The 16767-nt window shown below is 42.6% G+C and overlaps 1 protein-coding gene across 4 annotated transcripts in view; it reads right to left on the bottom strand.

Annotated features, from left to right (window-relative positions):
* Window positions 1–12552, bottom strand: part of oxr1a (oxidation resistance 1a) — a 108161-nt gene extending 95609 nt beyond the window's left edge. For 3 of the 4 annotated variants that reach the window (XM_027009529.3, XM_035525886.2, XM_081715108.1), the window contains exons 1-3: window positions 12408–12552; window positions 12130–12270; window positions 3025–3118 (exon numbers count right to left, since the gene is read on the bottom strand). In XM_027009529.3, the coding sequence (XP_026865330.2) occupies window positions 3025–3041 (17 nt within the window). In that variant the 5' untranslated portion in view covers window positions 3042–3118; window positions 12130–12270; window positions 12408–12552. The remainder of the gene's footprint in view (window positions 1–3024; window positions 3119–12129; window positions 12271–12407) is intronic. The other variant, XM_035525883.2, reaches the window with a different exon arrangement.
* Between the last annotated feature and the right edge of the window lie 4215 nt (window positions 12553–16767).

The following is a 16767-nucleotide window of genomic DNA, read 5'->3' as shown; positions in this document are numbered from 1 at the left end:
CAAGGAGCTATTGAAAGATTCCATCAAACCTTGAAGTCCACACTTCTTACTTGCAACATGTGGCACAGTTCAGGAATCTCTTGGCCTTAGCCCTTCCGAGTTAGTTTATGCTGTGGTCCTTTGCAGGTTTTAAAGGAATCAGATGACAAGCCAAAATGAAATGTGTCATAGATCACATCAGTAGATTCAGAGCGAGGCTCTGTAAGGCATGGGCATTAGCCAGGGAGACACTTGGAAGTAACCAAGGCTCCATGAACAAGCATTATCATGAGAAAACGGCGAGCAGACATTTACCTCCTGGTGATGAGATTTTGGTCTTGCTTCCAGTTTTTGAGTCATGTCTCTTACAGCTGGGCTTTCCGGCCCATACGTGGCCATAAGCTTAGTGATAGAAACTGCCTTTTCACACTCAAGACAGAAAAGGGAAAATGCATTTGGTTACAGGTGATAAAGTGAGAGAGCCAGTTTTAGGTAGAGGCATGTAACTGGCTCACCTAGAAATGATGGACAATATAGAGTCTCTTCTTGGCTATTCAGATGTAGCTTCCCATCAGTATTCCAACGTTCACCTTCTCAGTGCAGTGTTTTGCAGCATGATGTACTACGACCTTCCCATTAATCAGTTTCTTCATCATGCCAACGTGGTTAACAGAGAAGCCTTAAAGAAGAAAGTCTCCTACTTCCTTGAACATGGTTTAGCGAAACAGAGTTTGATCCCCTTGCCCTACTTGGCATTTTCACAAAGATTGTATTTGTCGATTCTGCACAGACTATAGATGATTAAATTCAGTTTCTGTCTTGCTTCCTTTGCCTTGTATGGAATATTGTATACACAATTGGTTCACCTCATCACGTTCGTTACAATTGGTTCACCTCATTACGTTCGTAATTTATATCTACTTAAAGGTCACTGGCAAGTGACTCTTGCTCCCTTGAAGTGTTTGCTTTCGTGACTCCTGATTTCCTCAAGTATGTAGTAATGGATTTTGGTCTTTGAGATGTCCCAACTCCATTTCAAAAGTTGGTTAACAAGCACTGTCGGACGAATCTGGTCTGGCTGTGTAACATGTTTAGATGATATAGTGGCGTAATGGTTAAGAGCACATGAATTCTTTTCGGTTGGGGTTCTAGAAGCTGACGTTAATGCTTCCCATACGCTGAATTTAACCAAGTGTGAATTTGCCTGTGAGATGTTCAACATGAGTGGTTCGATCCAGTAAGTGGGGAGAGAAAGCCTGCTGGCACAGAGAAAGAGACTACAGAGGGGACACTGTGGCTGTGAAGGACAACCATCAGACGCAAGCATGTGCAGTGAACAGAAGAACATTGAAATTTTGTTGCACTACTGTTACGTGCATCTGCTGAGGCACTCACTGTAATCTACAAAGATGATCCTTTATCTGGTTTTTACATCATGTTTTCTTTCTTTTTGAAATTCCCTGAGGTCAGAAGTAAATTTAAAAACCTGAGTTTTGCTCATTAGAGACATATCTAGTCTGTCATGGATATGGGTACTGATATTAAGCTACTAGAAAGTACCAAGAGGTATTTTTCTGAACCAGACAAAACTGAAAAGTACATCCTAGGACACGCCCTCCACACAGGCTCCTCTCACGGTTAACAGTGTGCTCACCAGACCAATTAAAAAAAAAAAAAAAAAACACTGGGAAGGAATAGAGAAGAATACAAAGAAGAAAAGAGCATTTTGGTTACTGTTAGATGTGATCAGTAACTTCTCTTTTTCTATCCGTAAATGATGAGAAGCACTTTCCCCTCCCACACAACGGAGTACAGCCCGCCCCCTGCCTGTGCGGTCTGTGCATGATGGGATATGTACAAGTAAAGTCTGAAATCAACAACAATCTCCTCCACAACAAAACACCACAATGAAACAACATTTTCCTGCATAGAGAACTAGGTGTTTGCTTCCATCAAAGCTCATGCCACCTTCAGCTCCCAACCAAACCGCCTTGTGGCTTTATGAAAAACACTACTTCTCAATGAGCTTTGCACTTGCATTTTTTTTCCTTTTCACCCATCTGCTCTGAAGACAGACAAGGCAGTGTACTGTGGTAATTGAGTTATTAACTAAACTTAAATCCGTAAAGTGTTTCTTTTAAAGCTTTGCTTAATTCATTCAACGATTGTTCACATACTAATATGATTGCCTTGGTCAATAAAATAAAACTTATGTTCCTAATGACAGAATCAGAAAACATCCATGCTTATGTTTGTCACATGATACCAAGATAATAAACTAAACAAAACAAATGAATTTGTCAATGTAAATAGAAAACAATTGTACGACAAATGGGCCATATTTTAAACCAATAGGCTTGACAAATGCAGCCATAAAACCCTTTTGTGAACTTCTCCATTTCTTTTCAGTGAACATGCGCAAGGGGTGACGATTTGTTAAAGGGAACATGAATTTGAATTGAACGCAACACCGGGTCTGCATTCCTTTCCCACCACTTTCCAAAGCAGTTATGCCCAGGAAAAATAATAATTCATGTTACTGACAAGTTGGGGCCAATTTGTTTTGTATTCAACCATCATGCAAAAAGGCCCCTGTGAATTGTAAACGAAAACAATAACTTATGTTTGATTTGATTTTGAGCAACTTCGCTTTTTGTTAACTGTGTTAATTAACACATCACTTGTGTTTTATTTTTAATTTAATGTTGGAGTGCACTTTAATTTTCTTTAATATAATATGCTTTAACATAATTGTCATTCTACTTAGTTCGATAGAACCAAAATGCATGTTGTTGAAGCCACAGTATACTTGCACACGATCGGGATGCAACCCACTCTGCCTCATTTTGAGCCAATAAAATCTCTGCACAACAAAACAACAACAAAAGCAAATCAACTGTCACTTTAGCCCAGATGCATTAGCCTTTCCCAAACAGCCCGCACAGAGGTCTCGTAGGTTTTGTTGTTGTTATTGTTGTTGTTTTCCCTTTCCCCCTTCACAAAGCACCAAAAAAAAAAAAAAAAGACGAACTTTGCCGGCCTCACCTTTTGGTGCTGAACATGTTGACAATGTCTCCGGGCTCCTGAGTGGACAGTTCTGGAAGTCAAGGGGAGAGGCTTTTCCCTTTAGGGAGCTGACCTAAAAAAAAAAGGAGACAGAGAGAACCATTAAAGCAAAAAGAGCATCTTCGAAAGAGAGAGGGTTTTGAGGGTTCCACAAACAGCCCCAGACTGTTTGTTTTAAGGGCATTCAAACTGAAGGATCCTGCTAGCTCAGGGAGGACTCTCAGTAGAGGTCAGAACACCAAAATGCTTTCCTGCTGGTTCCTAATGAAATATAGGTCTGAGTCATTGAATCTCTAAGGTTTTTGGAAAGTCATCATTACAAATGTTGGGGCTGACCTCACTTTGTGCACATTCAAACACTGCAAAGCATTTCCAGGGACCAAAACCGGGTGTGCAAAATAAAATCCGGAAATAAAAATATCCTGAGAAAAGGAACACGGCGAACAACCAATCTTCAGTGGTGTTTCCCATAAACCTTCATCAGTAGCTGAATATTAGCTGCTGATTGCTGAATGCTACAAGCTGGGCACTTTCACAGATTGCACTATGTAGGTGATCAGGGCTACAATGCGCTCTATTGCAAGTCATCATAATCAAAAGTGCCCTCTTTCTTATCATTTAGATTAAAAAAAAAACAAAAACCAAAAAAAAAAAAAACATAGCAGACACCTGCTAATATCAGAAAGGGCAGCAGACATGTGCTAAGACTTAGGAGATGTAGGGAAAGGTTTTTCAAGTCTAGACAGAAGGGGTCATCACACAGCACGGTTCAATGCTCTCCTTGTATTCGACACACCCCATTTGTGATGCCACCGGCAGTCAGCTGATGAGATGAGCTCAGCTTCATTAGCGCAGAGAAGACGCTACGCATGCAGCGCCGTTGCCCTCGATGACTGGCGATTGCCGAGGTATTTAGCAGAGCTATCCATTTACACACAGAGGCAGTGGAAGGTATTAAAAACACTGAACACAGACTCTCACGGATCGACTTTCTCCTGCAGGTCTCCATTCATTTGGAACGCAGTGCCTTCTGGGATACAGGGCATAACGTGTTTGCGATTGAAGAGGTTAGTTCACTCGCAGGGAGGACTGGCCCACGTCATTACTAGTACAACTAGTAATTCCCCCCCCGGGAATGCCTGGGAAGAGAGGGAGAGAAAGTGGGTAGCGTTGGGGACGAGAGGCTTTAAAGCTGACTTCCGTTCGCCAGAGGGTTCAACCGTGCAGAGGTCTTCATTTTCATATCATGCATCCACACTGTGTGTGTGTGTGTGAGTGAGAGAGAGAGAGAGAGAGAGAGAGAGAGAGAGAGAGAGAGAGAGAGAGAGAGAGCACACCAGGGCAAGATGATTGAGAAACAAAAGGGGGAATGAGTGAATAGATAAAGATTACAGAAATAAGAGCAGGAGAGTAAAAACTTAGAGAGGGAGGGCATGAGCGAATAAGAGAACAAGGCATGGCAACACTGCGGGAGGGTATAGATGACACTCCTTTTTATCTTCGGAGGACGTGCTCCTTTGTGGCCGCTCAGACAGTCCCCACTCAAGCTCAGTTGGGATCTGATGTTGTGGTTGCTTTAAAATGATTCAAGTCTGACCTTAGAGCCTGAAGAATTCTGAGCAGGCATTACATTTTTTTTTTTTTTTTTTTGGGGGGGGGGGGGGGAGGAATTGAGAAAAATAAGCAAACAAAAGGTGGACACACAAGCCGTTTCATCCTTATTTAATGACCTAAACCTCATCAAAAACAGTGTTCCTGTAGGCCAGTGTTATAAAATGGGTCAAACACACAAAAACAGTGTTTTGGGGGTCCACATCTTTTTATAAACTAGTAAATCTGAGATGTGCTGACAGGAAAGTATACATGATTCAAATTTCTTTTCCGGTTTCTGTAATGTCCTGGCATAAACTGGGAAAATACATTTTAAAAAATAGGCGGTACCTTAAATACACTTTTGTAATGTGAAAAGTTATTTGTGCGTGTCTTTGTGTTTGGGAAACAGGGCATTTTCAGAGGACTTTCTTCCTGGCCTAATAAAAACAGATTTGCGTCCCTCATCTGACCATTCTGCAAATATACAGTAATTAAACTTGGAGGATTTGAAAAACAAACAAAAACAAACAAACAAACAAACAAACCACAACAACCCATCTCCCTACAGGATACTACAAAAAAGCAGCAAAATGCACAATAAAAACCAGCTGATTCAAATAAAAAATCTTGACTGCGCTAAAAATCTGCACGGCGTACATTTGAATTGCAAGTTCCTAATGCATCAAGCGTAATTTCATCAAACAGCTGATGTGAGAAATTGCTTCTTTATAGTAAAATGCCTCTTGAGGCCAAAACACTACACCACCACACAAACAAACTAATTAAATAATTAAATTACATGTAATTTAATTAAAAATCCTAGAACACTGAAGGTGGAACAGACGAGCATTATTAAACTACAAAAAAAAAAAGCTTCCCCCCCCTTCCCAAATGACTTGATCTTACACACTAGTTACAAATACTTAAGTAGACTTGGTGTTGTGTCTCCACTGGGTGGGAGAGAGGCTGGCTTGTTGCTCGGTGTAATTGCCTTGGCAAACTCCAAGTCCACAGACAAACACAATTAGCATCCAGGCAGCTGACGCGCAGAAGGACTACTCCATGTGTCTCTTGGGCAGGGCGTGAAACACACCCAGCACTCCCTGCACTCCCTGCACACCTGCAGACACAGCTCCCACACAGCAACGGTTAGCCGAGACACCATTGCCGCTGTGTCCATGATCAGCGTCCGTACATGTGTCCATGACGTGGAACATCTTTTCCATTTGACGGACAGGTCCATGCTTCATGCTTCAGAGAAGAAAGGACATTTGACGGACAGGACCATGCTTCATGCTTCAGAGAAGAAAGCATCCTTGTTTTTTCTGCCCTGAACGCATAAGGAATAAAGTAGAAAGTCAACAGTTCCATTTGTCCATTTTGGTCTCAGCAGTGAGGACTTGGCTGTTTTTAATCACTGGCCAAATGACTGATGGGGGTGCGAGTTGAAAACGTGTTCTGTCTCACTCCATCACTCACTCACTCCCTCCCTCCCTCCCTCCCTCGCTTTGTCTCACTCTGCCTCCCCCCTGTTTTTCTCTCAGGGTCTCAGGGGATGATTGTGATTTTAGACAGGCCCGTTGGAGGCACCCATATTCCCCTCTCTGCTTACACATTAAAGGTAGACCATGTTTCCAGAGATTAGAGGCCCCATTAGCCCTGCACAAGACCCACAGCAATTATGGAAATTCCTCCCACAATTACAGCAGATCTGTGCATAGGCCTGGTGTGGTTGCTGAACTCTCGCGTTCACATTGGCCTGCCCAGAGGCCCGTTATCACCTCAGGGCATCGCTCTCTCCTGCCTGTCGGCTCTCTTTCCTGCCTGCGACCTGCTGCGTGATCAATAAACACAGAATTGGGAATTTCTGGGGGAAAAAAAACAAAACAAAACAAAACCAAAAAAAAATAAAATAAATAGTGGTAGATTGATGATCACCTTGGGATGCTAAGGGGAGGTAGAACAAAGTGCAGGAGGACTGCACATTTGAACAAAGCTTAAAGGACGGACTGGTTTTTGGGTAAGCAAAATCACGACTGCTAGTTTGAAACATTTTTTGTTGTAAAGTAGATTTAAAGCAAATCTTCACTTGGGTGCCGTGCTATTACGCATCACAGACATTCATTTCGATGTTTAAACCTGTACTGCATACAAATCAGGGGAAATTCTTCAAGCTGCAATGAGGCCACTTACAGGCCACTCTCGGGTACTGAAGTAAAGTGGCCTGTTTAGGCATGGAAGTCTGAAATAACTGCTCACCAAGGCTGCTTCCTTGACTTTATATTACATTACATTATAAAAGCCTCAAGCAATATTGTTATAGGTCAGTACTTCTGGTTGCACCACAGTTACATGCACGAACATTAACTGTAGGTCAACGCTCTACCTCATGCAATTCCCTTTTTATGGCCGCCCTTGCTACGACGCAAGGTCGAGACCCCACTGATCCTGGCAGGAGGGCATGACGGAGCAAAGCCTCCAAACCATTGGACAGCTTTCGCCCTTACAGATCCACAGCCTCTGCTCCCCAGCCACGCCCCACTCATTTTCTGCAGCTGAAGGTCCTCGTCTGTCACGCCCCTGACAAGAGGCACCCAGCCCCCTCCCTAATTCCAGGCGCCGCCACTACGCCCGGTCATCAAAAAGAAGGCTGGGCGAGTGGCGTCGCATCACTCTCGGACATTAATCCACGGCTTTTCTTTTCCCTTTTGGCATGGCAGGTATGTTTTTCAGCTTCGCATACACATGCTGCCAAGCTGGGGAACAATGCAAGACCTCTGACTCAGAAAGGTGGGTTGCCTGCCAGTACTGTAAGACCAAGTGTAGATATTTGCCAGGACAATCAATCAGAGAGAGCATCTGCACAGGCCGCTGTGCGAAGATCTGCACTGCCATAACACTCTGCTGGACTGGTGGTGATCGAACGAACCGGTGATTTGATTGACAACAAGCCAGATGAATGAAGTGCTTCTGAAATCCAGCAGAGCAAATGAGAAACAGGAAAAAAAATGGCACAGATAAAGTCTCCTGTAACAAGACCATATGACCTTTAGCGGGATAAAACATGGCTGCAACTGATCTGAGCTGATGTGCTTAACAGTTGTATGTGGATGTGGGTAGAATACAACCGTCAAGCGAACACCCGGTGACAGCAAACAAGGCAACAGGATGGCAAAAACACAGAACATTTGCAGAATAGTTTCCCCTCTGTATTAGCTGAAAACAGAGTGCACAAAATAGGATTTGATTCAATCACCATTAACAGCTCTGTTAACCCATCTGCACCCTTGATTCACTGAATGGATCTTTGGGTGTGCCCATGCATGCATTCAAAAACAACCCCCCCCCCCATGCTTCGGAGAAGACAGCCATTTCTTCCATCCTTTTCTCCCAATTAATTAAGCTACTTTAATACAAAAGCAGGAAAAACATCTGGACAGATGCTTGGAGACAATATGAAGAGCACAATTTGTTTAGCAAAATGAAACTTAAGGAGTATCCAGAATTCTTCTGCATTTGTTTGTTACTTTTTGAAAACTAAGGCAAACTAAATCCATTTCATAACCCCAAAAGATGCCAAGAGATCTTCTGTAAAGATTGGTGATTGATGGAGTGCTTATATTACAAGATACTCTACCTCGTTTAAAGGAAGAAATGAATTGAGATGAAGTGTTTCCCGATTTCCTAAATTCGATCATACGGAAGGAATGGATGCGGCCTATATTTAGTGGAAATAAGCCTCTAGCCAGGCTGAGGCTCTGGCCAAACTATACGCTCAGGAGTGACGGCATCAGCAAAACAGTGGAAAACAGCCCTTAGCAGTGTCGTGGCTATTCAGCCATGCCCCGTAAGACTGCCTGCAACATGAAGAGACAAGGTTTAGGGTTCTTTTCGCCAACTCGTTCCACCAGCTAATATTCTGTTGATGGAGGCAAACACTTCTTGGGGCAACTGTTCTCCACTGTGACCTCCACTCCTGGTCGTGATTTCACCGGAAGTGCTGCGGAGAGAGCGGAGTGGCCTGGGAGGTTCTGCTTAGTGAAGGAAACGTACCACAGATGGACAGACTTCCACTGGAGTCATCAAGCTGTTTGTAATATTTATACAAAGTAAGGACACCTTCGTCCTAGGATGCTAAGCCATCTAACAGTTAAGGCCAGTCAGTACCTGTAGTTCCTTGTAGAGGAAGGTGCTGATGACACCAAGATCCTGGGTTTTGATTTCTGTGGAGCGCACATACTGTCATACTGATGAAAAGATGATGAAAGTTGAAATACTTCAGCATAGCCTGCACTGCTAAATGGTCCTCACCAGTTTGCTGCAGTAGCAACATTAGCATTTTTGGGTCACTGGCTACTGGTGGAATTAACTTGTGTAGTTACAGAGGCCCCTGCTTTAGCTGGTCCTCTGCCGTTTCCAGTGATTTTGTGTGTCCCCCACTTACGCCATTACAATGTCTTGAATGCTAATATAATAGAAATCTATAAAGAACAAACTGCATCTTAAATGTTGTTACAAACAACTATTATAAGAGGAAAAAAAAAAAAAAGAAAGTTGAGACTCTGCAAAGCCGACAGCCCGTGGCAGTCGCACAGCATTGGAGTACCTGTTCATGAAATTTTTAAAATCTGTTGATCTCTTCCTGTGACAAACAGTGAGATCATGTTTCCTCCTGAGGCATTTATACAGAGATAGGGCATGTGTGCCAAAACAAACAGCATCCTCAGCATCTGCAACCAAATTCATTCAAGCTCACGCATCTTACCAGTAAGACTATTTATGTGCAGGACGGGGATTAGGCGTGCTGACCCAATAGCATGGGTTACTTGAGTTTAGCTATCCGAATCCCTCCCTAATCCCAAAACAGTGCCATCCTGTTAGGTGTTAGTCACAATCTCCACTGCTCTCAAACTGCTCCCAAACAAACTGGCTACTTCAACTAGTTACCACCAATTCTTCTACACCAAAGCAAAAGGAAAGAAGCTTCCTGATTATTAATTTATAGAACAACAAATCAAAAACCACTGTGTTTACTGGCTCATCTGAGACATCTCCAGGACAGCAGGAAATTCACCAACTAAGGTTAGAGAGGACGGAAAAGTGTCGTTAATAACTGCCAATAATCAGACGGCTAGTCTAATCCATCACTAGTGGCAACACAGGGAACACCCACAGCTAATAAAAACTTGTCTATAGCCATGCTGCAGACACGGGGTCATACACAAAGGTGCACTGCAGGATTAATCGCAATAGTTTTGAAAAAAGGTTTGGGGTTTTTTTTGCTTTTTTTTTTAAAATCCAAATATTTCCATGCACCTTTTAAAACCGAACTATCTGGCAACCTAAATCCACAATGTTCCCTTTTCAAAAAGCGTCTTTCCATGAACAGTCCTGCTCATGTGGGAAAATCCTCTCTCTACTAAGATTTACCTTGTTATGCAACTCTGTGGGGTGAACTGCTGATACAGCTGTGTACAGAGGACAGCCACTGGGGTGTCCTAACTGAGCCATGTGCAGATATTGCATATGCACACGTACGGTGTGCTATTGTGTTCATGCATGGCAATTTAAAGCCTGAGCTTTAAATAAAACTACACCTAATTCAATCAAAACCCATTCAAATCAAGTAGCGGTTTGTTTTGCTGCTACTAAGTCATTGTGCAAAGCCGGAGCACAGGCACAACAAAGGACAGGGTTGTTTCGTGGACATACTGCAGATTACATCTAATCTTGGTTGAGTGCTCTCGTGAAAAAGCTTTCTGATCAGACAAGACTCATACGGGGTGCGGTGCACTCTAAGCCGAACACGCAAACGCGTCTCACCTGTATAGCACGTGACAGCGATGTGCTTTCAGCAGTAAAGAGCGTCTGCTCAAGGCCCGCCACACGCGCGCCCGCCCGCGCGCAAGCACTTAGCCTTTCAGTACAAGGTAAACTGTCACGTTTGCGTTGCCCCTCGCGCTATGCTGCTGTCCTATTTTGCAAACGTGAGCTGAAATTAGCCGTGCGTTTTACCCCGTTCACGTAGCCCTGTCGTTACAGCGATCGGACATCCGGTGAGGTAACTCTGGGCCGCCCTGAGTGGCTTTAAATATTTAAGAGTCAATGTGTGCAGAGGAGACAGTACAGGCTTTGGTGCAGTGGCGCTCTACAAGTTTAGCGCAGGTCGTGTAACTTCTGAAGCATGCTGCCTCTTCAAGAAACACTGACGCCAGCGCCTTTGTTAACAGTCGACAATGAAGTTTCGGAATTGTACGCGTTACTCAATTCACAGTTACTTCGGGCTTTTGTTTTGTCGCCAACTCATTCCATTTATATATATTAATATTTATCTACGACGGGACGCATTTTGAATTTGTGGCTTGTGCTGAATGCTCACGTAAGGGAACAGTCTTGTTTTCGCACATATAAGCGGATTTCCCCTTCTGTGAACTCCAGCGGCGGGGTTTCTGCTCTAGGCGGGTTGCTCAGACAAGCCCCCAGGAATTGCTGTGCCCTGCAGGCTTAGTTCTGTGGTACTGTGCATCCGCCCCGCAGGCAGCCGCGACACTATTATGAAGCCACTCTCACATATGAATAATAGAGCACCGGCCTGCCGTCTGTATGCAATCTGTGAGGCAATGCTGCTTAAGTCATGCCACTTCAATCAACTTCAGAAGACGGATCCTCACTGACGTTGATTTATGTCTCAATTAAACGTTAAAGCACCGGAGAGCTGCCATTTAATCCTGATGTTACATATTCCAACTTCAATTAGAATTTTAGTTACAGTTGTGCTAGTGGGAGGCGTTTAGAAATTGGCTAATTGTTACAAGTAAATCAAATCAAAATTTATGTATACAGCGCTTTTTACAACAGATGTCACAAAGCAGCTTTACAACTGTCTGAGTCCAAGCCCCCAGTGCGCAAACCAAGGGTGACAGTGGCAAGGAAAAACTCCCTAGAGCACGAGAAAGAGGAAGAAACCTTGAGGAATTGAAGAAGTAGAGCCATCGTGATAAAACATCACATCACTTTTTCTATATAAACAGAATCGGGACCAAACATTTTCAGCTAGTTCACCTGACTCAGACTACTATAAGAATCCTGGGACGGCTTACCCCAACTAATACCTGCTTCTAATCAACCATTTACAGGCAAAACCACTGTCCATGATGTAATACTTCCTTTGATCACATGCATTAAAAAAAAATTTTTTTTGAAACCTAAATAATTTAATTGTTAATGTAATTAATTAACTGTAAATGTCTTCTTACTCACCTATTATTAATTAGTATTGTTGGTGTTGGTAATAGTATTGATATTACTATCGAAAAGTCAAGAAGCCATATTTGTTTTTTCGGCCGCATATTTACATTACTGTTATATGCAAAGTATTACTAACTATAATGACACTTCTCGGAGCCACAAGAAATGAATAACCATCAGTACTGAGTAATCATGCACTTGGCGCATTTCTGAGACGTTAATTTAACAAAAGGTCCAACTAACCGGTTCCTATCCCAAGTTGCAGCAGCATTTAAAGTTGACGAAACGCTATCGCGGTTCATCGCGTACAGTTGCATAGATAAAACCCAGTGTATCCGCTCCGTCCGGTATCTGGGCACCATTCAGATCCACCATACATAATGTCTGTCGAATGAAAAACAGCAGCACAAAATTAACGTTCAAGAGTTGTGGTAGTAGACTTTTCGCTGTCCAGGCAAACCGGCTACATCATCTAAGGACCTTTGCGAAACAGGGCAAAGCCGAGAAATATTGTTACTTACTTTTACATTAACGCGTCTGGCATGTTCCAGCGTAGCTATTCGCGGAAAGGTTCACCGAAGAAACGCGCAGGTCCGGCGTCTATCAATCTGACGGGAGTCGCATTTCTGCAGAATGCGGGAGACATGCAGAGTAATTTGACCTTCTCAGAATAGAAAGTACCATTCCTCCCGGGCGGGGGACAGGCTCGGACCATACCAAAGCGCGGCACACTAGAATATATCAACTTTTTTCCTTTGTTGCCGGAAAGGGAACAAACACCTATAAAGTTATTTTAAAAATCAACATTTTTTATTTGTCCAACTATATTACATGCTCCAGATTAGCATTTTTTAACGTCCCAGCTAGCATCCTAAGGATGCTTGTCCTGCGAGTACTCTGAAATAAATATGGAAAATTCCTGCGGGAAAATGACGTTAAAGTACAGCTGTCTTTCTGGCTGTACTTTATACACATAGGTGTAGGTCAAACAAACAAACATCTCACGAAGGACAGTCCATGTGATATGTGCATGGGCAGGGACACAAGACGAAAGTTACTGGCACTTTTCTGTGCTGCCGACGGGAGCTCGCGCTGTCACTGCGGCACGCGGCAGAGCTCGCTGACTCCAGCGTTCTGGTTTGCTTTGAAATGCCACTGTGCTCGTGCTGGGAACCGCCCAGAGACTCCCACCTGGCGTGCAAACATCAGCCACAGACACATGCATTATCAGGATTTGAACCCTAACTGATGCAGTTAGCAGCTTCTCATTTGTTAAGCAACCATGTCGAAAGACACGGCCATGGAAAAGATGATAATCTGTTTCAGAAGGGTCAAATTATTGGCCTGCATCATGCAGAGAAAACATTTAAGGAGACTGCTGAAACTACTAAAATCAGGTTAAGAACTGTCCAACACATTATTAAAACGTGGAAGGACAGTGGGGAAACATCCTCTTCAAGGAAGGAATGTGGTCGGAAAAAAATCTTGAATGATCGTGATCGGCCATCACTTAAACGTGTGGTGAAATCAAATCGTAGAAAAACAACAGTAGAACTGAGGGATGTGTTTAATAGTGAAAGTAAGAGCATTTCCACATGCACAATGTGAAGGGAACTCAAGGGATTGGGACTAAACAGCTGTGTAGCCTTAAGAAAACCAATTGTCAGTGAGGCTAACCATCTTTAATTTGCTAGGGAGCATAAAGATTGGACTCTGGAGCAATGGAAGAAGGCCATGTGGTCTGATGAGTCCAGATTTACCCTGTTCCAGAGTGATGGGCGCATCAGGGTAGGAAGAGAGGCGGCTGAAGTGATGCACCCATCATGCCCAGTGCCTACTGTACAAGCAGTGCTATGATCTGGGATTGCTGCAGTTGGTCAGGTCTAGGTTCAGCAATGTTATGTGCCCAAAGAATGAGGTCAGCTGACTACCTGAATATACTGAACAGGTTATTCCATCAATGGATTTTTTCTTCCCTGATGGCACAGACATATTCCAAGATGACAATGCCAGGGTTCATTGGGCTCAAATTGTGAAAGAATGGTTCAGGGAGCATGAGACATCATTTTCACATATAGATTGGCCACCACAACCTGAACCCCATTGAGAATCTTTGGGATGTGCTGGAGAAGACTTGGTGCAGTGGTCCAAATCTCCCATCATCAATACAAGATCTTGGGGAAAAATGAATGCAACTCTGGACAGAAATAAATGTTGTGACATTGCAGAAGCTTGTGGAAACGATGCCACAGCGAATGCGTGCTGTAATCAAAGCTAAAGGCGGTCCAACGAAATATTAGAGTGTGTAACCTTTTTTTTAGACAGGCAGTGTATATGTGTATGTGTGTGGCTGGGATGTACTACATCAGGAGACAAGTGGCTGGCATAGTATACAGAAAAAAGTGGGATACACCCCCAAAGGTGGTGGAAAATGACCATAAGATCCCGTGGGACTTTGAGATACAAACAGTCAAAGATGGTAATGGCTAACCAGCCAGACAAAGTGGTGGGTAAACAACAGAAGATGGTGAGATAGTGAGAGATGTGGCAATCTCAAGTGACTGCAACATCGGGAACAAGGAACATTAAAATCTCGAGAAATACCAAGGGCTGAAAGAAGAGTTGTGGAAGGTGAAGGCAACTGTGGTTCCCATTGTAACTGTAGCACTAAGGGCTGTGTCCCCCAAACTGAGAAAATGGCTCCAGCAGATTCCAGGAAGAACATCCGAGACCTCCGTCCAAAAGAATTCAGTACTGGAAACAGGTAAGATACTATGCAGGACTCTCAAGCTTAAGATATATACATATAAAAAAAACACAGACGTGTGTGTGTGTGTGTGTGTGTGTGTGTGTGTTTGAGAGAGAGAGAGAGAGAGAGAGAGAGAGAGAGACAGAGAGAGAGATAGATAGCAGTGAAGTACACCTTTCAAGAAACAGAATGTTTGGTCAGATCCTTTACCAGTTGTGCCAGCAAAGCACAAATATACATATAAATGTCCCATTTCTCTGGAAACTTTGTGTGCTTCATTACAATTTTGAATCTTTGAATAAATAAATAAATTATATATATATATATATATATATATATATATATATATATATATATATATATATATATATATATATAGTAGATGGATAGATATAGATAGATAGTGCCATATGTGCATAAATATTTGGGGTGTGCCTGCAAAGTTCCCTATTCTTACATGGCTCTTTTCTCACTGGTCAGATACTGCTTAACTACATAATCCCACTCTTTGAGCTGTACCTGGTTGCTATGGTGATCCAGTCCAAACTCCTCCTCAGTTCAAAGTGACCATACAGTCCCTAACATACAGGAAGGAAGTCTGTTCCCAAGGCTCGATGAGGCAGAAAAAGCATGTTAATAACATTGCTTAAAGAACCTTCCTCATTGGTTAATTATTATGATCATGTTGAGCCTGCCCAGCCCTTAAATTACTTATCCCAAATCCACACAATCATGGCAAACTACAGCTTGTGACATGGTGAGGTAAGATTGTATGTTCACAATAATAATGCTTCCAATGACACGAACCTGAATCGGCAGAATCCGTTATAAAAGACTTAAGTGTCATTTTTCTACACGTGATTATGGTCGGGTTGTCATGGTGACCATAAAGAATAATTAATAAAGAATTCGATGTAAGGCCCTCACACTTCATACACATGCAGAAAATTATTTATCTGAAGAGATAAATAAGGGATGTTGTATGTCACAGTGGGCCTGGAACAAACTCCTGAGTGTGAACGTAGGCTACTACTTTCAACAATGACAATATATTCTCACAAATAATTGACGTTAAAAAAAACCCCACTTTGTTTCTCATAGGTTTGTTTTCAGGAGTTGATTACCACACTGAAGTGATTCACTCTATATGAATGTGTTAACATTTATTAAAGTCCTGTCTACAGTGTTCCCTTAGATAGTACACAAAAATAGCATTTCATATTAGAGTACCATTCACAAAAAACAACTACAGATGAACAGCCAATTTTGTAGCCCTATGTACCAAATACCTTACAGAATATCATCAGAAGTGATTTATAGCAATAGTTGGTTCATGGCTAGGGTGGTCACTTTAATGACCTCTACAAGGAGCACAGACAGGGAACAGGAATATGACACTACAACACACAAAATTAAAAACACAACCTAACTAGCATTACAGAGGTGACCTATTTGATCTGTAATATAAATTAATGTTTACTCACAAAACTTAGCAACTATGTGCAATATTTAATCTGGCACAGTGTACAAAAGGCATGAAATCCATCTTTCCTACTCTTCAAAAGGGAAGGATTTGCTGACCACTGAAGTTATTTTTCTTTTTGCTGTTTCCAACTGTTGCAAATATCCTAACTGTCTAGCATTTAGATTGCATGGTTTCTGTTGTTAGCCGGTGGGTGAGGTACACATCCATCTGTTAAACCAATGAAATGCAAGTTATTTTCTTCACATTTATAAAATTGGCAGACAGTCTTATTTAGAGCAACTTACATTTTCTATCATGAAACAAAGGTAGATGAATGTAGTGTCAGTAGTCTTGCCCAAGGACTCTTATTGGTATAACCAGGCACTTGTCCAGGCAGGGACTTGAATCCGGGGAGGGGGGGGGCAGCATTATTACCCACCACACTATACCAAACACTGTCCTAGACTATAACCTACAGTACACAGACCAGCTCATCTTGACTAGAAATAGGTGGTGACTACTGAAGTTCAAATCACAGCATTCTTGCTGGATTCACATGAGCCGCCAAGTCTAACAGTTTTATGGATAACACAACACTTACATCCAGCATGACTCATACAACCAGATTGTCTTAAGTAATAACTCAGCCAAAAATTCACAGTAACAG

This window comes from Electrophorus electricus, chromosome 1 (assembly GCF_041902795.1).
Source record: "Electrophorus electricus isolate QZ-2024a chromosome 1, ASM4190279v1, whole genome shotgun sequence".
Lineage (NCBI taxonomy): Eukaryota > Metazoa > Chordata > Actinopteri > Gymnotiformes > Gymnotidae > Electrophorus > Electrophorus electricus.
The sequence above is the reverse complement of the archived record's forward strand: the minus strand, read 5'-3'. Positions and strand labels throughout refer to the sequence as shown.